This window comes from Chrysochloris asiatica, unplaced genomic scaffold (assembly GCF_000296735.1).
Source record: "Chrysochloris asiatica unplaced genomic scaffold, ChrAsi1.0 scaffold00047, whole genome shotgun sequence".
In the NCBI taxonomy this organism is placed as follows: domain Eukaryota; kingdom Metazoa; phylum Chordata; class Mammalia; order Afrosoricida; family Chrysochloridae; genus Chrysochloris; species Chrysochloris asiatica.
This window is the reverse complement of record NW_006408565.1, coordinates 673441-698125: the sequence shown is the minus strand read 5'-3', so window position 1 is coordinate 698125 and position 24685 is coordinate 673441. Positions and strand designations below refer to the sequence as shown.

The following is a 24685-nucleotide window of genomic DNA, read 5'->3' as shown; positions in this document are numbered from 1 at the left end:
AGGGAGATATTCTAGGAAGGAATCAGGTGCACAGGGCTTGAGTGGGGCAGGGATGAGACATTCCAGAACAAGTTGCTGAATGTCTAGCAGAGGCAGGTCTACAAACAGTGGTTGAGTACACCTGGAAGCTGCCCTCACCTTGAAGGACAATGTGGTTCAGCACTTAGGACAAGGAAGGGACTTAGGAAGGCCAACAACTTGAGATGTTTGCCTGGGGCTCAGTCTTAAGTGTTTCATGACCTCCATCTCAAGGAGGTGGGTGTATCCTGAGGGAGGATCAGTAATGGGGTAACTTGATGGGGTGAGAAAGGTCTGATTGCTGGTGTGTAAGCTGATATGGCAGGAAGGAGCCAGAGGTGGAGAGGTGGTGAGGAGAGCTCTTAGGCTTTGTGGGAGTCTACGGGGTTAGATGGGGGTGGAGGTCTTTTCCAATGAACAGTGATAGGATGAGAAGAGGGTCGGACTCTCGAGACCTTTAAGGCTTTGTGACTGGAAGGGTATGGGGTAAGCAGTGGCATTACTAGTGGCATCACAACATCCTTTTAAATAATTTTTGTTTTTACATCTTATTACATATAGCACGTAATTTGCAGATGTTATCATTCTCAGAGGTTGACTCGCAGACATTCAGTTTTATAATTTACTGTCCAAAACACTGCCAGATTTATAAAGATACTGATAATAAAGGACAATAATAACAATGAAAACTTTAACAACAAAAAAAGAGGTATTTGACTTACGTAAGTCAGAACTGACTTTACGTCCGTCTTCAGAAGGGAACCCATCCTAAGTTGGGAACTCCCAGTCATGGGGCTGCCAACCCTTCTAGCTCCTTATGTGTGTCCTTTCCATGGAGAAGTGTATTGATCAGGGTGGGAGCAGATGTGGGTCTCCAGGACAGTGGTGTCCACAGGAGGATACAGACTGTACCAGGTGACATGGTCAGAGAGGGTGACACCAAATGACTGTCTATAAAGCTGTTGTGCAGGGTTTCAGCAGAAATGTATTCTCATTTTTATAGAAAATACTCCTATAGTTAGTTATAGCAACAACAACATTGTTTGTAAGTGTGGCTTACATTTATCAATATGCCTACCAGGCTTAAAATTCTATGCTAATTTACTCTTGAGACCTTCTAATTTGCTCTGGTCAGAGTTGTCATCATTACCCAATTACCGTACTGCTTCCAATCCCTTGGTTTTGCCTGCATATGTTGTTGTTTTCATTGCTGTTGTTTTCATAGTTGCTGATTTTATCACATTTTCTGGTGCTTCAGTTACAATATTTGGGTAATTAGTATTTGTGAATTCCAACACAGATCGGTTTGTTCCTCTGGCAGTCCACAGTACTTTTAATATTCCCCTCAAACACCATAACTCAAATGCATCAATTCTTCTACAGTCTTCCTTATTCACTGTCCAACTTCTGCATGCATATGAGGTTACTGAAAATACCATGGCTTGGGTCAGGTGCACCTTAATCCTCAAGCTGACATCTTTGCTCTTCAACACTTTTAAAGAGGTCTTGTGCAGCAGATTTGCTTAATGCAACATGTAGTTTGATTTCTTGACTGTTGCTTCCATAGAGTGTTCATGGTTGACCCCAGCAAAATGAAACCTTTGACAACTTCAATCTTTGCGTCATATATCGTGAAACTGATCTGTGTTGGAAGAAGTGCAGCCAGAATGCTCTCTGGAATCCAGGATGGCCAGACTTCGTCTCTCACACTTGGGACATATTGTCAGGAGGGACCAGTCTGTGGAGGAGGATATCATGTTTGGTAAAGTGGAGTGTCTGAGAAAAAGAGGAAGACCTCCAGCAAGATGGATCGATACAATGACAGCAGCAATGGGCTCATCTGTAGCAATGATTGTGAGGTTGGTCCAGGACCAGTCAGTGTTTCGTTCAGTTGTGCATAGGGTACCGACTCAATGGTACCTAACAACAAAAACAGGTATTTGTGAGGTCATCAAAAAAGACTCCCAACAGTTACTAGTGGTGTAACTAATACTATTATAACTCACTATAGGAAGATTTTACAAAACAATTTTGTTAGTATTCGTATAATCTAAGAAATACTACGTTCAAATTACACTTAAGCAATTTGCAGTGATATTTATCACATTTTAGTTCATGATTAAAATTAACAATAAACGTTGCTAAGGATTCTGTAGGGTCTGATATGGGAGGAGGTCCATGGTGTGTGTGTGTGTGAGACACACCATGAGTTAGTGTATTCACTGAAACAACCCTAGTGACACCACTGAGGGGAGTGAAGAAGAGGGAGGGATCTCGGATGACTTGCAGATTTCTGGCTTGGGCAACTGGGCAGGTATGTGGCAGGACCATTCATGAAAATAGGGCACATAAGACGTGCGCACTTCTATTGTCCAATCTGGGTCTTTTCTTGTCTGTTTCAATCTGGTTTCAGCCACATGAGAGTCTTCCCTCCCCCAATGGGAGGCTGAAGTTGAGCCTATGTTTTCTTTTCCACAACCTAAGGAATAGAGAACACAGACCTTCCATGGATATTTCTTGTTTACTTGTAGTTGACACATTCTGCAGCTTTCTTCTGCACTGGCACCATGCACTGCCCACATGCCAGAAGAGCCTCACCCCAAGGTGCCTTCAGGTCTCCTAGCAGGAAACTTGAGGTGCAGTCATTCCTAGTCCTGGAAGCACAGATGCAGGGCCTTCTGCAGTAGGCCCAGGAGTCCCAGAGAGGAACCGCTCAGCATTAAGAAGAGCCACACACACACAGTGGGTCTACAGACAGGACAGAAGAGAAGACGAGTGCCACTGGTTGGGAGGAAGATTAGATGGCCTCTGGAGGAAATGAAGCCCGAGCTAAGTCTGGAAGACGAACTGATGTCCAACAAGTGTATAGAGAAGGAGAAGCAATCCAGGCAGGTGGAAGACTCGTAGATGGCATGACTGGTCTAGACTTCTGGGCACTAATGGTGAAGTACCTAAGTACTAATTCAAAGTTGGCAATTTGAACCCATCCAGAGAGGCCTTGGAAGAAAGGTGATGTGGTGATCTGCTTCAGAAAGTTTACAAACTCTGAAAATCCTATGGGGCACAGTTGGAACTGACAAAAAGGGAACAGATTGTTTTTGTTGTTTGCTTAAGTGAGACGGAAATGAAGAGAAGGGAAATGAGAAAAGTAGGAGAAGCCAGATTATGAAAGACTGTCTAAGGCTGAGGGGGCTTTGTCCTGAAGACAAAAGGGAACTATGCGAGTTTTAAGTGAGGATGTGACAAGAGATTTAGGATCAACACCTTTGAGAGTGAGTTGAAAGCCAAGTGACTAAAGACTGGGCTGTAGCAGTATGCCAACCAATATTCTAAGGAGCCTTCCTGATCCAACCCACCCAGTGAACCGTCAGGAGAAAGCCCTAGTGATCTGCTTTGTAAAGATGACAGTCTAGAAAACCCTATGTGGCAGTTACACTCTGTCACACTGACTGGTAGTACCTGTTCTAGATGAGGGAGGATGTGGGGTTGCCATAGGACGATGGTGGGGCTGGGTTAGAAAAGAGGAGATGAGACACAATTCAGTAGTGATTAGGGACTCCTTGGCCCATCTGGATTTCCAGCCAAGAGGCGAAGCCCACCCCATGCTCCTTGCTGACTTATGCCATCATTTGAGGATTTCTGGCTGAGGCTGGACTCTCCTTTTTGTCCCTCACCCTCCACAGTCCTGTCCCCAGAGTGATGCTGCCATTTCCTTTAGCACTCCATCAGCATCCCACCATACTGGTACATTCACCACTCTGACTTGCAGCAGTTTCTGCCTCTCCCCAGTCCCCAAGCACCTTTTCTTCCGCTTCACACAGTGCTCCCTGGTTTCCCGGAGTGCTCCCTACCCAGCACCTGCCTCTCACCTTACTGCAGTACTCACCTGCTTATCTCTCCTGCAGTACACCATGACCTCCCGGAGGTCAGGGGTCAGGGTACCTCTGTACTGCCAGGGCCTGTCTGCTAGCTAGCTCAGGCGAGCTCAGAAAATAGTCATGGGAGAACATGTCCCTAATCCTACCTCCCCAAGGATGCCTCTCCTGACTCTCCAGTACAGATGCGTTCCTATGATCTCCAGTCCCTCACAGTAGCAACCAGTGTGACAGGGGTTGGCAAGCTTTTTCTGTGAAGGCCCTAAGAGTAATGGTGCTGTGGGTTAATGTGCTGGACTGCAAAGTCAATTTAAACCACAAGGTCAGCAGTCCAAGGTCACCAGCTGCTCCGTGGAAACCCTATACAGGGTTGTTATGGGTTGAAACTGACTCGATAGCACTTAACAACATAGCCAACAACTCAGATCTTCTGAGGTTGTGCAAAAGTGGCCACAGTCAACTAGTAAACCAATGGGCGTGGCTGGGTTAAAAAAAACAACTTTATTTACAAAGATGAGCAGTGGGTTGCATTTGGCCCTTTGGCTGTAGTTTGCTGACTCCTGGTCTAGGAGAATCTTTGAGACACTTACTCACTTCACTTGATAGTTTTCTCTTACAAGATTTCTTCTTCATAATTGCTGACACCAGCCTCTGCTCTAAACACATTACATATGCCAACTCATGTAAAACTCACTACAATAGGTACTATGATTACCTCCATTTTAGAAATGAGAAAGCTGAGACACAGAGAGGTTAAGTAACTTGTATAAAATCACACAGCAAAGTGGTAGATTTGGGACTCACAGCAGGCAGGTCTGCCTCATTGCCCTGTTGCTCTACCTCCTCACAGCATTCTAGTGAGGTCTCAGGTCTGTGAGGAGAAGGCAGTGGATTCTCTCAAGCCTCCCCTGAGCTCTTGTCAGGTGCTCAGCAAACATCAAGTAGTCTGAGGTGGGAGGTGCCTTCTGCAGGAGAAGGAGGGTCCTGGATACATTCCTCCCACCACCAGCAGCTCATCCAGCCCATCGTGGGGTAGGAGGTACCAGCCTATGGTGCCACCTCCAGGAAAAAGAGCACATGGTTACTAGATGGCTGCTGATCTTGTTGTGAAGGGCTGTGGATCCGGTTCCAACTCATAGTGACCTTGTATATGGTTTCCAGGGAGCAGCTGGCGGGTTTGAAGTGCTGACCTGTGGTTAACAGTCCAGTGTATATGCTAGTCCTATCATGGGAAAACAACAACAACATCATGGGAAAATGTTGCTCTGAAGGGCAGAACCAGCCCCATAAAATGGCTCACTTCTCTAGTAATAACAGCCACTGATGCAAACCACATCTGTCAGCACCTGACCCTACTTGTGCTGTTGTTGTGAAGTGTCGTTGGGTCAGTCCTGACTCATAGGGACCCTGGGTAGGGTTTTTGAGGAGCGGCTGGTGAGTTTGCACAGATAACTTAGCAGTTCAAACTGACCTTTCAGTCCTGTGCTTCTCCTACAGAGCCACAGCAGGACTGGGTGGGAACAAGTTTGTTTTGTGTGTGACACCATAGGATAAAGCACTCAGCCTGCAAGGTCGGTGGCTCAAACTCACCAGTCGCTCCTTGGATCCTCTATACATGGTCACTGTGAGTTAGAAATGACTGGGCAGCACTTCACAACAACAGCTAATTCCCCTGAACAGACTGCACCCCAGCTACAGCCTGCTGCTTCGGGACAGGACACCAGTGCACAGTATACTGAGATTCCCGTCTTTTAGCCCTCGTCTGAAAGCATGATCCTATTATGACTAGCATGCAGATCCGTCAGCTCACAAAGCACCTGAGACAGGATGGATGGCAGCACATGAAGTAAACATGATCAAGGAGGCACATGTGTATACAGCTCAGACACCACCCGATTTAAACCCACTGAGCAAATGAACCCATCATCACAATGACTCAGCACCTGCTATGGGTCAAGCACCAGGTTAGCTGCCTCTTAGTGCTACCTCATTGCCTGGCAACTTAGAGAAGATGCTGAATGCCAACTTTGTGGAGCACACAGTGAATGCTGATGGATGCCAAAGAAGGCAGACAGAGACTCAGGTGGAGCCTTTCAGCAGGGTGACTCTGTCCAGGAAATGCTGTCAGCTATAAATAGGAGGGACACCCTGTGTGGTACAAATGGCTAACACGAAAGATTGTCTCAGTAGAAAGACCTGGTGAACTACTCCTGAAAAATCAGTCACTGAAAACTCTATGCAGTTACCATTGAGTCAGAACTGACTTAATGGTAACCGGATTCTTAAAAGGGGCGCCTAGGTGGTGCAAAGGGCTCACATGCTCAGCTACTAACTACATGACTGAAGGTTAGAGTCAAAAGACAGCCCTGGGTATATAGTTCTGGAAAGTCAGCCATGGAAAACCCTATGGAACATAGTTCTCTGACACCCGTGGAGTCGTCGTGAGTTTGAATTGGTTAGACAGCAACAGATCATGAGCAGGACACAGAAGAGCAGGCGGGGCAGTGGGGGACGGGGTGGTGGGATGTGCAGAACAGCCAGCTTGAGTACCGGTCTGCTGAGTGACAGATCTCACTGGAAGATTCTGGGAAGCTACTAAATACAGGTTTTGACCGGGAAAGTGTAAGTAATCAGAAATGCTTTTTGGGAATAAAAACTCAGAATGAAGGATAGGCTGGAGGCAGAGAGGCCAGCCAGGAGGCTGGTACAGGGTTTTGGAGGAAAAGAAGGGTAGGGGCAACTGGGGACTGTTCCTCTCAGAACACACACAGCCACTTGATCCTGAGAGTCATGGAGGATATTCCTAGTCTGTGGAAGACATTTCTCACTTATGAGGGCTGTTCAGGACCAGCCATCAGACAGACAGGGCTCTGGCTCAATGGTTCTGTGAGGTCACAGAGGAGCTGACAGCTGGATTTTCTGGGAAGCTGGAGTCCCAGGAGACCTGGACTAAGGTGGCTTTGTGCAGTGTCTGCATTTCTGTAACAACCTCCTAACAGGGCTCTACCTTCCCTCCATCCTTCACTCCGTACCCTTAACTCTCCGTGCCTCACCATCCCCTAGAGCAGGGTTACCAATGGCCTGTTTTTTTGTATGACTCATGAGTTAAGAATAGCTGTTAAATTTCGAAAGGGTTGGTGAAAAAAAAAAAAAAAAAAGAAGACAGATATGTGAGGAAGAGCTTAGGTGGATCTCGAAGTCTAAAGTATTTACCATCAAATTCTTTACAGTTGGAAAACCATCACCCTACCTGGTGTAATGGTTTTCCAGCTGGGCTTCCAAGCACTCCAGCTTCCTTTAAATGTACTTCATGAGCTACTAGCAAAGGTGGAGAAATAAACAAGTGGGCAAGGTGTTGCTTCAAACACATTCCACTGTGGTACAGTTCGTGCCTTGGGGTTCTGTGCCAAATGAATAGTTGTTTAGTCGATAGCCCTTCCTTCGTTTTGTTATTAGCTGCGGTTGAGTTGGCCCCTAACTCATGGCACCCACATGTACAGCACAGAAGGCAGTGCCACCTGAGCCTGCACTACACTCCAGGTCGGTTGTGGATTAGGCCACTGTGATTTATAAAGCTTTCACTGGCTGGGTTTTGGAAGCTGATAACCAGGCCTTTCCTCCTAGTTTATCTTACCCTAGAAGCTCTGCTGACACCTATTCAGCATCAGAACAAGATGCAAGCCCCCAATGACAGATTTATCTGTTTACTGAGTCCAGTTGTGAGGATTTTGGTTTATGTTGAGGTGTAATCCATACTGAAGGCTTTGATCTTCATCAGTAAGTACTTCAAGTCTTCGATTTCAGCTAGTAAGGTTGAATCATCTGCATATCACAGGTTGTTAACGCATCTTCCTCCAATCCTGATGCCATGTTCATCATACAATCCAGCTTCTTGGAGTATTTGCTCAACAAACAGATTGAATAAGTCTGGTGAAAGGAAGCAACCCTGGTGTACATCCTTCCTGATTTTAAACTGTGTAGGGTCCTCCTGTTCTGTTTGAATGACTGCCTCTGTCTAGGAACAGGTTTTGGCATGAGCACATTGTAGTGTTCTGGAGTTCCCATTATTGGCAATGTTATCAATGATTGTGATGATCCACATATCATCAAGATTACAGTCAATAAAAACCCATTGTGTAGCTTTACCCTGTAACACATGGGGCTACCATTAGCCAGAAGGAATCCACTGACAACTGATTTCATTGGTTTTGGTTCAGAGCTGCCCAGCCCTGAGACGGTGGGCTATTGGGCACACTGGGGACACTTCACTGATAGCCAATTCTTCACATAGGGCCCAGGACAAGGGGGGCCTTTGTAAATGTTTGCTGAATGAATAAATGAGTGACTAAATAGACTGACAAATGCACTTGTGACATTTGCACTAGCCGGCGAGAACCTGCTGGGAGACTTATTTCTCCATTCTTCAGGTCAACACAGAGAAGAGTGACATTGATGACCCCCAAGGAGTGAATTATCAGAAAGCTGTGACTTCGGCTTTGAAGTTCATGAAACGAGCTTTCCTTTCCCTCTTCCTTGCATGTCCCCTCCCTTCCCTCTCCCTCTTTGTCCTCATGTATAGTCTCTCGTCTCGCTTTTCCTTCCTTTCTAGAAAGGTGAATTGACTCTTGGATCAAATTCAGTGAGATTCATATGCAAATTGGATCCTATGTCTTGAGTTCAATACAGAAGCTGCAAAAAAAAGGCAGATGTGTGCAAGTAGGTGGCATGGAAGCCGGATGGGCTTTGTTCTTGAACATGGATGCTTCATCAGTCCCATCTTCCATGAGCTCAAAGGTCCTAACAGGTGGCAGCCCTGGGACACAGCTTGTACCTGGAACCCAACCAACAGGAGTAGAAACACACTTCACAGTTGTCTGATGCAGTGATGTGTCTCCGTCCATCGTGAATGCATTCAGATGTTTGCAAAGCCCCACCTGTGCCCAGCTCTGTGCTTGCTGCTGAAAGAAATCCACTGAATGGATTTCTTGCCTTCAGAATGGATTTCTGCTTTCAGGGCACCCATGCTCAACAAGGAAAGAGATTCTAACAAGGAACATCATGACCTGCACTTCAACAAATGACTCCGGGAAGCGTTATTGAGGCAGAGGAAGGAGCAATGCTCTACAGAGATCTTAAAGGACCTAGTGTGTCTACGAATCTTGGAAGAGTCAGGAGTTCAGTGTGGTTTGGGCTGGGTGGCATGGGGAAAGTAGTGGAAGATGGTCCCTGTCTATATCCTCGGAGAGTCTGTTCCTCATTATATAAGCTTGTCTAACCAGAACCACCGAGAGATCCCTTTAAAAATACAGGAGTCCTGGTGTGGAGCTGTAGGATAAGCATTAGATTGTTAGACATAAAGTCAAAGGTTCAAACTCACCAGTCGTTCCTCAGATACCAAACAACTGGAGAAAAAACTATGTTTTTAAAAGTCCTTTAAGTGTTTCTTGTGATTAACCATGTTTGGAGACCACTATTGTGGAAAGACTGACCACTAGGAAGGAAGAAGCCAGCCCAAATCCCATTTCCAGAGGACATCTCGAACAAAATGAGTGTGTGGAGGTTCCATGTGGAGTGAGTCAGTACCACTCTCTCTGGGTCTTCTATTCATTTTGTCCTGAATCTGACAAGGTTTCAGAGGGATGGACTGGGGTATTTTCATTAAGTTTATTCCTGGTTTATTGAAGGGACACATACCCTTAACATGGCTCCCCAATAAGACAGTAAGTTCTTCTTATTCCCACTGTGTAAAACCACTGCATAGTTTACAGATACTCTGCTTATACGGGTATCTTCACATTCCAACACTAGAGCATTTCTTTGGACCTTCTTACTATCTTTGGGGGCCTAGCCAGGGGAACACTCCTAGCTCCCTCCCAAGCTTGACCAGCAGCAATCCTACAAGGGGAATGGACTTCTAGAAGGATCCTCATTTCCACAGTATGCAGGTGGCTGAGATGTACAATCATCCAATGCTTAGGAGAGGGACAAGGGGCACATGTCCAACTCCACACTTGTGCAGGTAAAGCTCTCAAGCCCTTCTGGTAACAGTGCGTTTCTTCACCTCCTCCTCTCCCTTAGAAGTAAAGGTGACCCCTTCCTTGCAGAGGGAACCCTAGCATTCTGAAGCCCATACAGCTTCATTCTCTTCCTCTTTGCTTGCTCTGTCCTCAGTCTACAGACATTTGAATCAAGTTTCAGATAGCCTAAACAAACAAGCAAATGAAACAAAAATGCCAAAGCAGCTCAAACCTTTTAGGATAAGCACTGAACTGCAAGGTCGGTTTGAGCCACAAAGTCCCTGGATCAAACTCACTAGCCAGTCCTCAAAACCCTATACAGGGTCGCTGTGGGTCAGAACTGACTTGATGGCACATAGCAACAACAATAAATGCCCTCACACAGAACTGTCTTTTCTTCTCCTTTTGTTTCATTATGAAACTCCTGGCCTTCAGAGTCTCACCTCCCATCCATTTGTTCTTTATCCCACCGCTGTTTGTGTCTGACCCCACAGCTCCATGGAAAGATCTTTTTACTGCATCAAAGTACATGGCCTCATTTCAGTCCTTACCCAACAAGACCATTTTCCAGCACTGTACCATCAACGTGGCTTCCTCGGAAACCCTTCCTGCCTTTGCAGCAATGATTTCCCTTCTACCTCTTAGGCCGCTCCTGTGTTTCCTTCCTTGGATCCTTTCTTTCGTCTGCTTTCTATTAGGATGGTGTTCCCCGTTCATTCAGAACCTTTCTTATTCTCTTTGTTTTTTCTAAAAAATGTTGTCTAGTTCCTAGGCTTACTCCACCAATAGGATACCCAGCTCTCTCTCTTGAACCCAGATTTATCCAGAGTTTCAAAGGTAAATTGAATTATTTGATATGACTCTTTTAATTTATAGTCAGTAATTCTCATATCGGGCAGTGTTTTGTTTTACTGTGCAAGGTCGTTGTGAGTTGGTACCGACTCGATGGCACCTAACAACAAAACAATTCTCATAAAATGATTGAGTGGTTGTTGTTATGTGCTGTAGAGTCGATTCCGACTTTTAGAGATCCTATATTGGGCTTCCAATGAGCAGCTGGTGAACCTGAACCGCTGACCTTGTGGTTCAAATCAACCTTGCAGTGGAGCACAGTAACCAGCAGTGCCACACCAGGACTCCAAGATAACTGGGTGGAATCATGCAAATAGGGTGTATGAAATTCCATCATGGGGATTGGTCAGTTTTGCTATCCTTCAGTGTTTAAAATGAGCCATCTCTGAAACAGGTAAGAAAGAAAAGCCAAGAGTGGAGCACATCCTTTGGTCTCCAAGAGCCCTGTGCTGAAATCCCTAGATGTAAGAGACAAAGGGTCAGAGACATGGTGGAGAAATGGAAGCACCAAGAGCAGGGGCCAGAGGGATGGGTTTCCAGGCTCAGGGAGTAAGAAAGCTAAGTGCCTTCGGGCACGAGACTCACTTGTGAAGTGGGTTAGGTCCAGGCACATTATCAAGGAAGCAAGGTTTACGGACCCACAGAGTTTGAGATGAGTGCCTTTAGATCAAGGCCTAGGGCAGAATGAGGTGCCCTTTTGGTACTTATTGGAAGTGCTAAAGCAGCTTTAACACTAGCCCAAGCAGAACAGAGATCAAGGGACCACATGACTGGGACTGAGGATCAGAGAAACATGGTACCTGAGAGGAAGGACATTTCTGATCCTGAATCATACCCTGTTAACTGGTGAGGCTCTGCAAGGTCGGCAGTTCAAACACACCAATCAGTCCTCGGAAACCCTGTACAAGGTCATTAGGAATCAGAATCGACTCAATGGCACTTAACAACAGCAACTTCCCTAATAAACCCATAGTTATGAGTATGGTCTATAAGTTCTGTGTGGCCAGTGCAACAATATTAACCCAGTCAGAGAATGACTTGGGAGGGACAGTTGGTGTGAGAATTGGTAGAGAAGGTTGGAGAGGGGAGATATGTTTGACCTCCGCTTCATAGGAACCCGCCTTGGGCTGATGAGTTTTAAGTTTTCTTTTGCCTGGTGAAGTCAGAGGAGGGCAGACACCATCCCTAAGCCATTTTTACAGTCTCACAATAATAGTGAGGTTATGCTGTGCATAAAGTCACTATGAGTCGGTAACGACTCGATGGCACCTAACAACAACAACAACAAACCAGCGTATTTAAATACTATTGGATGTCTCACAGTCTCCCCAAGTGCACCCTATTTTCCTCTTTGACCCCTGGCGAGCCTCCTCCTCCTCTGTGTCTCCTTTTTAAATCTCATAACTGTCTAGGCCAGAAAGTAGTGCATTATATCGTTTATTCATTCACTGAATAAGTATTTATTGAGTGCCTACTTACGTCAGGCACTGGGATGCAATACTGGATACAACTCTTCCCCCCTTAACTCCCATAAACAATGAGCCACCAAGTCCCATTTTATCCTCCAAATCTCTCATATCTTTCTCCTCCGTATTTCCCACGCCTTGGTGGATGACCCCATTTTTCTTCTCTGGGTAATTGCTTCAGCATTCTGACTAGTTTTGCTTCATCCAGTATCCCTTTCCAAGCCACCCATGGCTACCAGATTAATCTTTCAAAAACTCAGACCTTCTTTATATTTCTCTGGTTTAGAAGAAATAGTGATCTTTGTCCTTCCCAAGACTAATTCCAGCATTGTAAACCCCGTCCTCTCTCATCTACTCTGAGACTTTATGATGCATCTATTTAAGTGTGTGTGTGTGTTTTGGATCCAGAAGACTGGTTTTAAATCCTGGCTTTGCCACTTACTGACTATATACTATGGTTAAGTTCTCTAACATTTAACTTTATCCATGAGTCAGTTTCTTCATTCACTCAATGGGTCTATTAAAACTCAATTCATTGTGTCATAAAGAGAATGAAATAAAATATATAGAGGACTTAGCTTAGGGTTTGCCACAGAATAAGCATACTGTAAGAGATTGCTCTACCACCCATCTGTCAGTTTGTCTTACTGTGGTGGTTTACATGCTGATATGATGCTGGAAGCTGTGCCACCAGTATTACATATACCAGAAGGATCACCCAGGGTGAACAGGCTTTAGTGGAGTATCCTAAGACAGACTGGAAGAAAGGTCTGATAATATATTTCCAAAAATAGCCAGTGACCCCCATATGGATCACACCAGAACACTGTCTGGCTCTTTTGCTTTGGATATGTTATCAAGAGCGATCAATTACTGGAGGAAGATATTGTTGTTGTTGTTGTTAATTGCCGTCAAGTGGACTCTGACCCATAGCACCCCTGTATAGGGTGTCCGAGGAGCAGCTGGTGAGCTTGAACAGCCGACCTTGCAGTTCAAACGGCTTTGCAGTCTGGCGCATTAACTCACAGCGCCACATTATATGCGGTTAATTAGAAGGCCCACGAGGATGAGGGATTGGCACAATGGCTACAGTGATGGACATGAACATGCTGGCAATTGTGAGGAGGGTGACATAGGACCAGTTAACATTCCATTCTATTGTACACAAGGTTGCCATGAGTTGAAAGTGGGCTCAATGGCAGCTATAGGTGTATCTCTCTATCAATTATCATTCTAGCAAGCCCTAGTAGCATAGTGGGTTACGTATTTAGGCTACGTCAAGGAGCTCTGGTACCATAGTGGTTACGAATCAGGCTGCTAAACTCAAGGTCAGCAGTTTGAAACTACCAGCTGTTCCACAGGAGAAAGATGAGGCTTTCTGCTCCCGTAAAAATTGATAGCCTCAGATACCTTGTGCATAGTCACTATGAGTCAGAACCGACTCCATGGTACTTAACAACAACAGCAACAGAAACTACAAGGTCAGCAGTTCGAATCTACCAGCTGCTTCATGGGACAAAGATGAGGTTTTCTGCTCCCTCAAATATAGTCTCAGAAAGTAGACTTGACATCACACAGCCATCATCACCTACCTCCCTGTCTATCTATCTGTCTATGATACCCTGTTGTTGTTAAGTGCCACTGAGTTGGTTTTGACCCACAGCGCCCTGTATAGGGTTTCTGAGGAGTGGCTGATGAGCTTGAACTGCTGACCTTGTGGTTCAAACCAACTTTGCAGTCCAGCACATTAACTCACAGTGCCACACCAGGACTCCTATATCTATGATACAGTTATTGTTATTACCATTGTTGTTGTTGTTGTGAAGTGCCATCAAGTTGGTTCCGACCCATAGCAACCCTGTATAGGGTTTCCAAGGAGTAACTGGTGTGCTTGAACCACCAACCTTGCAGTTCAAACAGCTTTGCAGTCTGGCGCATTAATCCACAGTGTAGTTTAACCTTAAAAATTCTGGTTCAGGATCAAACCAAACCTCTTTGTAAAGCATTCATCAGGATCTGAGTCCTGTTTACCTTTCTATGTCATCTAGATGTAGGTATGCTGAGTTTCTTTCAGTTCCAAGAGGCTACTTCAAACTTTTGCACCAGTGTTTACTTTGGGATTTCTAAGTCTTCTCATCCCTGAGGACCCTGCTCACACGTCACTTCTCCTGGGAAAACTTCTCGGACCTTTCAGTTAGCACTCCTTCCTTGGTTTCCCCAGAGCACTCTGAACAGCCTCCTTTAGCATCTATCTGGTCTCTAGTTTTGTTTACATGCCTATCTTCCTTCTATCCCATGAGCAATTTCCTCAAGGGCAGAGACCATACTTTCAGTCAATGAATGAATGAAATGATAATCTCCTAAAACAGAAAGTAAGTGAACACAGGCTGTGCTTTTTGCTGACGGAGATGTCCTGAGGGGGACAGGATAAAACACAGCATAGCTTTCCCCAATCACTTTCTTTACTTTTAGATTGTGGAGCTCTAGTGGTATAGTGGTTATGAGTCAGGCTGCTAGTCTCATGGTAAGCAGTTCAAAACTACCAGCCATTCCATGGGAGAAAGAAGAGGCTTTCTGCTCCTGTAAAGATTTATAGCTTTGGAAAACCTGTACAGGGTCGCTATGAGTCGGAACTGATTCCACGGCACATAACCACCACCACACCACCACACCCTTGTTACTGTGCTTACTAGATGCTCCCCGGCTTTCCTCCTGCTTGGTGTCGGGATAGGAGCCTCTTGAGTCTTTCCCGGCTCCCTTGGCACTACTTAAAGCCTACTAAGAAGCCATGGAAATGTGGGAATGCCTTTTACACAGCTTAACTCTGAGGGTGTGACCTTCAGAGGACCTGGCTTCTGGAACTCAGACTGGTATCACCACTAGGGCTTGCTGAGGAGTGCAACCCGTGGGGCTCCTGGTCTTTATACTGTCAGCCAAGGCTAGGCCTTCTAGGGGGGGGGAATCAAATGGTTGATCAGAAACTTCTTGCCTCTCACCTAGACTTCCCTTTATATCCCATCTTCTAGTTCAAAAGGAAACATGGTTTCCTGAACCATGTCCAAGAAAGAACCCTCAAGTCAACAGCTTGATACCCTATGGTAGCAAGTTCTTAGCCTGCTCTAGTCTCCATCCTCAACCCCTGTGGCTCAAATATCCTTTCTCATTGACTGGATCCATCATCAAATGGCTTGGTTAAAATGTGACTCTCTCTTTGAAAATGCTTTTCAGAGAAAATGTATTTCCCATGTTCCCAGCACTAAATCATCTGTGAGCAAATAATTTTTAAATACTGCATTAGAAAATAAATATAAATAACTTTCTACAAGTTAGAAAAGGTTAGTAAGGAGTCCCAAACACAGTGACTACAAATACTCTAAGAGAGACTTGGAGCATGAAGTTGGTTTTAGTCTTGAGTATACTTTGAAACACCGGTGAAGCAGAGCTTTGGTCTTCAGGAAGAGGAATAAGGAGATAAAGCTCAGGGTCCACCAAGGTGGGGTCAACAAGGGAGACCCTCTGTATAAAGCTGGGCTAGCTAAGGGCAGAACACTCAGCACATGAGTCAACTAGAATTAAACCTGTCTACCTGTCTACCTTCTCATCTGGAGTCCTGGTGTGGTGCTGCGGGTTAATACGCTGGACTGCAAAGTCGGTTTGAATCACAAGGTCGGTGGTTCAAGCTAATCAGCTGTTCCCCAGAAACCCTATACAGGGCCGCTATGGGTTGGAACCTACTAGGTAGGTTACTTAACAACAACAACAACACTTCTCATCTGCTTCTACCACCCTGCATGGGTGGAGTGTCTAATGGCAAGATGCATAGCTCAGATCTTGACGCTGAGAACACTAGGGACAACAAATTTCCCTTGAGTTTCCATATTTCTAAGCCATCCTCAGTGGTCAATACCCGAGCAAATCTAAATGGACTCTGACTTTATTAAGTGGTAGCAATAATGCCTTGTGAGAAAAAGGAAGATAAAATGAAAATGCATGGCACCATCGTGCATGAGTTGGGTTTGAAGCCTTCACAGTACCTGGGTGATTGGAAACCTTCACACTGAGAATTTAGTCTGAAGAGGCCTTGGCTGGTGATACCTCCAGGCAACAGACAGAAGCAAATGCAAATCTTCTCTGGGAGGACTCACTTCTAACCAGGTCCCAGAGAACCCCCAAAGACAAAGCTTATGATTATAATCACATAGTCAAAAAGCACACCACAAACAAGGAAACAGTTCTGAGAGCAAAAACTAAGAAATAACAGACAACATAATCAACCATCCAAGGCTTCAGATGCTGGTGTATCAAAAACAATATAAAACAGATAGGTATAATATACCAGGGGGGCTTCAAAAGCAGAAAAGAGAGAACATCTTTTCCAATTGAAATGAAAATGGCAAACAATTTCTCTAACTGATGAAAGGCACAATTCATAAATCAGGCAAGCTTAATGAAACTCAAGAAGTACAGAACTACTCACACCAAGATACACAAAAGAGAAACTGCAGAACACCAAAGACAATAAAAACGCAATAGGAACATATAGGACAACATCATGCAAATAAGTTGACAGTAACAATAGAAACTAAAGAATAGTGTAATAACATCTCTCTATGCAGAAAGAAAATTATCAATCAAGAATTGAGCATCTAGAGAAGGCCAGTTGTTATTTCAAGAATTGGTAAAGACATTTTAATACAAACAAAATAGTAAGAAAGTTTGCCATCAATACAAAAAGAAATTCCACAAAGTCTTCTGTTCTTTGGACAGACAAGGTATGATTCTAGAAAGAAGGACTGAAATGTGAGAAGGATGTGAACATAGAAGTGATGTTCCATCTTTATTGTTTGATAAAGTCATTTAGATCTAAATGGGCACTGGCTTTATCAAACAATAACAATCATTTCTTGTGAGAATAAAATCATGGTAAAATGAAAATACTCGGTGCAACTGTGTTTGAGTCGGAAAGGAGAAATTAAACTCACAGTGTTCTAAGATCCCTAACTTTTCAGGAGAAACATAAAATTGTAGGTTAATGTTAGATACCATTAAGTATGCATATTCACATTTCCAGGGTATTTCAGGAAATGGTTAAAGAACAGAAATGATATATGTATATTTTAAATGGTTAAAATCTTCTAGTTTAAGAGGTAGTAAATTTTTAAAAATCCAGCCATATGCAAAATTTATATAAAACCTAAGGAAACAGAAAAGTTGAACGTATCAAAATACAAAAAGACATATTAGAAAAAGACCAAAAGAAAATGGATGTAATTGCTGGTGGTGGGGTTGGGGGGGAAGTTTTAAGGTAAAACACATAACTAGAAATAGAGTCATGTTCTAACAACATGATCACAAAATACATAAAGCAAAAATTGATAGAATTTAAGGTTAGTAGACAAAATCTGGTAGCGTAGTGGTTATGAATCTGGCTGTGAACCGCAAGGTCAGCAGTTCGAAACTACCAGCAGTTCCGTGAGAGAAAGATGAGGCTTTCTGCTCCCGTAAAGATTTACAGCCTTGGAAACCCTGTGCAGGGTCTCTGTGAGTCGGAACTGACTCCACGGCACTTAACAACAACAACAAGTGGGAGGTTTTAGCAAACCTTTTTCTTTAGTTTATTGATTAAAAAGATAAGACAAAAATCAATGAGGATATAAACGATATAAACACAATTAATAAGCTTTATTCAATTGCCATATTGGAACACGACAGCAAAACGCTCATGTTTTTTTCCTTCCTAGCACACACAAAGGAGCTCTGGTAGTGTAGTGGTTATAAGTCAAGCCGATAACCTCAAGATCAGCAGTTCGAAACTACCAGCTATTTCTTGTGAGAAAGATGAGGCTTTCTGCTCTCATAAAGTTTTACAGCCTCAGAAACCTAACACAGGGTGGCTATGAGTTGGAACCGACTCCATGGCACACCACCACCACCACTACACACAGGCAATACATGAAATATGACCATTTCTGGTCCATAAAGAACCTATCAACCATGCAAATAATGAATTCTGACCACAAACTTTAGAATCAGTAAAAAAACACCAAAAAAAAAAAAAAACCCCCCAAAAAACACACACACCAAAAACAAGATAGTTAGAAAAATCCTTTGTTTGGAAATTAAAAAAGTACTTCAAAATAGTTCATAATTGAAAGAAGAAAAATAGAAAATAGAGAATACTTAGAACTAAATTATAACCAAACGCTACATAGAAAAACCTGTGGGAATGTAGTGAAAGGAGTCCTTAGGGGGAATTCATAGCCTTCGGTGCTTAAACAAGGTTGAATAGTAATGACCTAACCATCAGAATTAAGATGCGAGGAAATAAACAGCCGCATCAATATATACACAATTGTTGTTGTTGTTGTTAAGTGCTGTCAAGTTGGTTCTGACCTAGTGACCCTGTATAGGGTTTCCGAGGAGCAGCTGGTGAGCTTGAACCACCGACCTTGCAGTTCAAATGCATTAGCCCACAGCTCCACACCAGGACTCCATACACAGCAGAAGGAAGGATATAATAAAGACAAGAGCAGTAACTGACGAAATAGAAAAGATTTAAAATTTTAAAAAAATTTAAAAGAATCTTAACAAAATCAAAAGTTGTTTCTTTGTAAAGATCAACAAAATGTGAAACCTCTTGCAATACTGGTATAAAAAAATAAGATACAAAATTAGAAAGGACAAAGAGAATAGAAATACAACAACAGCAGAGATTAAAATCTAATTGATCCTATGGACACCTTTCTATCAAGTAAATTTGAAAACTTAGTGATTGTGGACCCAAGAAAATGAATCACTAAAGGTATTAAATGTATAGTTTACAATCTTCCAACAAAGGAAACATCAGATCCAGATAGTTTTACTAGAATGTTCCATTAAGCTTTAAAGTATAAGCTACTCCAAATTTCTACTAAAAACTCTACAAAATACAAACACTCTTCAAATCATTTTATGTATAATAGTATTCTGACAGAAAAATCTGACAAAAGCAATATGGGAAAAACAAACAAACAAACAAAAAAAACCCACCTAAAAGACTATGAACCAATCTCCCTAGTAAAATAAATGCAAATTACTAAACAAAGTATTAGTAACTCATATAGAGGCATATAAAAAATGAGCACTAGATGACCAAGTTAGGTTGGTTCCTGTAATATCTGAAAACTCAGTACATGTAGTTGACCAGATTACGAGGATACAGGGAAAAAAAAAAAAAAAAAAAAAATCACATAACTGTAACAACAGAAGAAGGAATGCTTGATAGAATTCAATATCCATTCATGATAAAAACTCTTAGGGAGCTAGGGTTATTAAGGAACTTCCTCAACCTAAAATGGAGTATGTGCAGATTGAAAAAAACCCACAACTTCAGTATTATGTTCAATGACGAAGCAATAAAAAAGATTCTAGTTCACATCAAACAATGCCAACGTTGCCCTTCCTCACAATGATTCAGCATTAGAGGCAGTCTCTGGGTTACAGAGAAGATCCATTCTTGAGTGTCTTTAATCAAATCCGTAAGTCAGAAAAGGCGTGCATGGTTCTTATTTAGCCTGATCTTAGTGCAACAAAAGGCTTGAAGTCTTTTTAAATGATTTAAAAGCCACACATGCAACAAGTGAAGGTGATTGTGATGGAGAATTTGTTGCAAACGGGGTTGGCTCAGTTGTTTCAGATTGAGGGCAAATATACTTAAAAGGGCAAGTTGTTGTTGTTGTTGTTAAGTGCCGTCGAGTCTAGGAGCTGTTTATAAGTCTAGCAGGCTCATAACCTGGGAACTGCCTGTAGGTTTTCACCAGAACACTGAGACAAGAAGGAAAAAAGGTAGAAGGATTGGAAAGGAGTAACCAAAAACATCGTTCTTTGCAGAGGACGATTGCCTATATAGAAACTCCCAAAGAATTTTCAGAGAAGCTACTTTAAGGAGTTGTCCCATAACAAAAAGTAAAGTATTAAAATCAATTGCATTTCTAAATGCCAGCAAGAAACATGTTGTTGTTAAGTGCCACTGACTCTGTTCCAACTCATAGTGATCCTGTATAGGGTTTCTAAGGAACAGCTGGTGGGTTTGAACTGTCGACCTTGTGGTTTGCAGTTCAGTGCTGTTCCTACAGAGCCAAACCAGGAGTCCCAAGAAACAGGTAGGGAATGCTATTTTAAAAGTTATGATTCATAAAAGCAAGTTATTGCCATCAAGTTGACTCTGACTCATAGCAAAAACAAATATAAAGTATGTAGGGGTAAATATATTGAAAAATGTACAAGATTTGTAATGGTGGAAAGAAAGTATTCAATTTTATTGAAAGAAAACTAAAGAAGTCCTAAATAAATGGAGAGATATACCACATTCATGAACTGGAAGGTTCAAGGTCATAAAGAGACCTCAGTCCTTCTACAATTGATCTATAGTTTTGATATCATTACAACAAAAATTCTTTAAGGTTATCGTGTGAGTGTTGACAAGGGAAAGGATACACCACAGTTGGGAAAAAAACTAAACAAAAATGCAATGGCAGGTAAACATGAAACGTGTATATAGTGGTGCAAAACTACATACAACAACTACACACAGATCAATTTTTGAGACATAGTTTTGAGTGACATTAGTGACAACATGATTCATTTGTATGAAGTTCAAATGGCAGCGTACTAAACTATGAACAAAGAAATGAAAAAGACAAGACTGAGGTCAATGGTTACCTCTGAGGGTGAGAGCAACAAACATATCACAAAAGTAACCGTGATGGCTACTTCTTAACCTGGGAGAGAGATACATACACAGTGTTTGCTGAATTGAACTTTTTCATATCGTGTATTTGATCTACTTGACATTTAGTTGAAGATGACAATTTTTAATTATTATCTGCAGAGACTCTACCACAAGGAAGTTCTGGGTTTTAATCCCCTTGTAGGCCAACTGCCCCCAGGACACCCTCCCACTCCCCAAGTCTTACCTTGGCAGGGTTGAGTGCTGTGATGACCCACACACAGTGTGCGTTGTTGTCATACTGAATGGGGAAATTGGGGGAGGTGATGATGCCCGATGGGCCTCGGAGGTGGGCATCACACATCCGGGCTGCAGAGAGGAGATGGAAGAGAAGACTTTTAATCTACACTAGGTCCAACTCCCCACCCCACCTCCCACCCATCCCAGAAGCAACCAAAGTCTGCACAGTCCCACCCCAGACATAACCTTTTACTTCTTGTACCCCTTTCCCCATGTTTCCCAGCGGGTTCAAAGGGAATTCAGTTCCTGGAGCACTAGCATTGGGGCAGGCCTAATGCCCTGTTTTACTGTGCTGCCGGCAATGGTGAACTTCCATAGGCAGTCAAGCAACCTGGCCCCTAACCCTTCCCCTATCCCCAAAGTGACCAGCAGCTCATTTCCACCAAGAAGGTGTGGCTAGCACTTCTCCTGTTGACTGGGAGCTGGGTAAGCAGCAAGAACCCAGCCCTAGCTAAGCAGCAGCATGCTAGCTGTGCTCATCTGTCTGCAATCCTCCACTTACACTTCAGTTCTCCAAAAATAGTTTAGTCCTGCTCTGGACCTAACTCTCTTTGCTAGGTCTCTGAACCCTCTTCTGGTGCTTCAAGGTCCCAATTCCACTCTTCCCCATCTCTCAGTTCTTCTGGAGTACAAGGTCAGGCTGTCCCTGCCAGAACTACCCCAGGAGGTCTCAGGAAGTCTGTGTCCAGGACTCTGCCAAGGTCCGCAGCACAGCCCCTTGTGGGGCACCTACAATAATTTCAGTGGCCATCAAGTGCTCCCCAAATCCTTCCCCACACTCAGCTCATGCCTGGAACAGGCTTTTGACAGGAAGCATGAAGATTCAAGGTGAATGAGAAGTGCTCTACTCAAGTAGATATAAAGTGTTATCAATCACAGCTTAATCTAATTAACTTATTTAAAATAGCTTCTAAACTCATTAGATTAAGGAGTGATTGATAACAGCTAAGGTGCTATGTTGGAGAGTGTACCTAGCTGTTTGCTTTCTTTAAAAATATGTTCTTTAGTTCTTACAGTTTCATTCTTCAGTGCTAGCGTGCAGCTATTTTAATAAATAGTTCCATGAGTCTGTTCTGTTGCTGCCCACATGGCAATTTATCCTAATTGTAGGCAAAGTGCCTAACAGTAAAGAAATAGTGAGCAAACTTGAGAAGCCTAAGTATATAAAATGAAAGTAGTATCAAACACGGTTTCCTCAGACGGACAATCTACCTTAGGGCTTTTCTCCCTGTGTGGGCAGACCCATGACAAACCTTTCCCAGAAACCCTGCCTAGAAGTGTTGGAGAAGCAGGCTCCTCAACTACCCAGTTCATTCATCCCTTCTCATTCCATGCACTCATCCCTGCACTCACTCAATCCAGCACTTACTGAGTTCCTATTATGGGCCAGAATGTGGGAAGAGAAAAATCACTCAGGCGCAATGCAGCGTCTGTGAGGGGCCACGGGCAGGTGGAGGAAACAGGTATGAAAGCACTTATATGAAAGCAGGGCATGTGTTGTCAGGGTTATTTACAAGCGGTGGTTGGACCAGAATTGTTTGCTTCTCTCTGGATTCCTCTGCTCTTCCTTCCATAACAAAGTTCTACTGATGGCTCGACCAAACCTTACTCCCAAAAGATCTCCTTGCTGCTCCCTTAGCCTCAAATATCAGTTGAGTCAAGATGGAATGAATCCTTAAAAGGACCCTCTCCTCCACTCCCCTCATGTACAGCTGAGTGCTCCTTTATTCTGTGATGAGAAACATCTAGATCTATATGTGGCACTTGACATAGTTCAGCGTGGAGATGGCTGGAATGAATGGTGGTGTTTACCAGATGACCTTTTGGGTTTAAAGCTATTTACTGTCATGTAAATTTGAGTTAGGAGTCCTGGTGTGGCGTTGTGGGCTAATGCATCAGACTGCAACGTTGTTGTTTGAACTGCAAGGTCGGTGGTTCAAGCTCACCAGCTGCTCCTTGAAAACCCTAAACAGGGTCACTATGGATCGGAATCAACTCGACAACACTTAACTACGACAACAATTATGAAATTTCTCTGCTGCTGCTCTTCCTCTGTGAAATGGGGCTAGCGGTAACACCTCAAAATGTGGGTGAAATGATACAGAAGATGATGCATACGAAATCTTAGTCCAGTGCCTGAGATATAGTCAACATTCAACAAAGGGAAACCCCACCTTAAGTTCAACCGATTTCACTAGGCTCAAGATTTTGCTTAAGCTAGTACCCCGCCCCCCCCCCCCCGCCCCAAGCACACACTGGAGACTGACAACATTACTAAACAACTTAGAATATGATGATCACAACCAAAGCCATTATTCCATCCCACTTTTGCAAAGAGGACCTGTGGCTTCAGAACCCCATTCCTGCAGGAAATTCTTACAAGCCTCCATCAGGACCACCTGACACTTGTACAAAGTCAGTATGTGCTGCCAAAGCCCTCAGATTTAGATTCAATTTATCCTGTACTCGCTTCCAAGAATTAGGTGGTATTTGCAGTCTGTTGAAACATGCTGAAGGTAATTAAAGAGAACAGGTCAAAAAGACATTTACAATTTTAAGTGTTTAGAGACGTTTAATTAAAATATTATAATCTGCAGGTAGTCAGCTTGGAACACCTTCATTGGGTTCAGAATGGAGCATTGGCTACTTTTTCTCTTTGCTCATTGGTCGGTTAAGGTCAGGTGGTCTGTAAACAAATAGAAGCTCCCCTGAGCAGCCCAAATCCTGGGATCTCCCAAACAGATGGATCGCTCATCACTGCAACCCACATGGATTGGCGAAACGGGAGGTGCTCAGCCAACGGCTAGATAAATGAACACATCTCTCTGTTTCTGTAGTTGCCTTTTCCCATCAGCTGTTCTTTTATGTAGCTTTCAGGGGAGACGTCTCTGGGACTTCCCAGGTCTAAGCCCCACAGCCACTTCCACTTTTCATCTGAGCATCACTGTCCCATATAATGGGGGACAGTATCCCAGGAGACCTTAAGAGAATATCATCTAGAACCTATAGATAGTTTTGGAACCAATAATAACTTACCTCAAAAAAAGGGAACTGTAACAGATGGCAGTTTCTCTTACCTCCTATCTTCCTCCCAAATTTTATCTCCACGCTCTCCCATTCTGCCTTCCCTAGCTTCTCCTACCACTGACCTCCCTCCCATTCTGCAACTACCTACCTCCCCACCACCTAGTTCTAAGGCAAACAAAACCCCGACTATCTGCAACATCTTTCAGAACTTCTGGCTCCAACCCCCATTAAAAGTCCTCCTTCTTCTCCTCTCTCCAAGCCACAGCTTCTGGTGCATTCTTCTCCAGGGGAACTTTCTCTCTGCCTCCATTATTTCTTCCCAGAAACCTTTGCTAACCTCCGAGACCAACTCTTCTCTGATTCCACTGAGACTTCCACTCCACTGATACCAACATTTCTCTGTATCCACTAGCCCTCTCCTGG

At 43.6% G+C, this 24685-nt stretch overlaps 1 protein-coding gene across 1 annotated transcript in view; it reads right to left on the bottom strand.

Annotated features, from left to right (window-relative positions):
- Positions 1-24685, bottom strand: part of CSMD2 (CUB and Sushi multiple domains 2) — a 933956-nt gene that overhangs the window by 384558 nt on the left and 524713 nt on the right. The window contains 1 exon segment of the mRNA XM_006862126.1: positions 21183-21304. Coding sequence (XP_006862188.1) covers positions 21183-21304 — 122 coding nt within the window.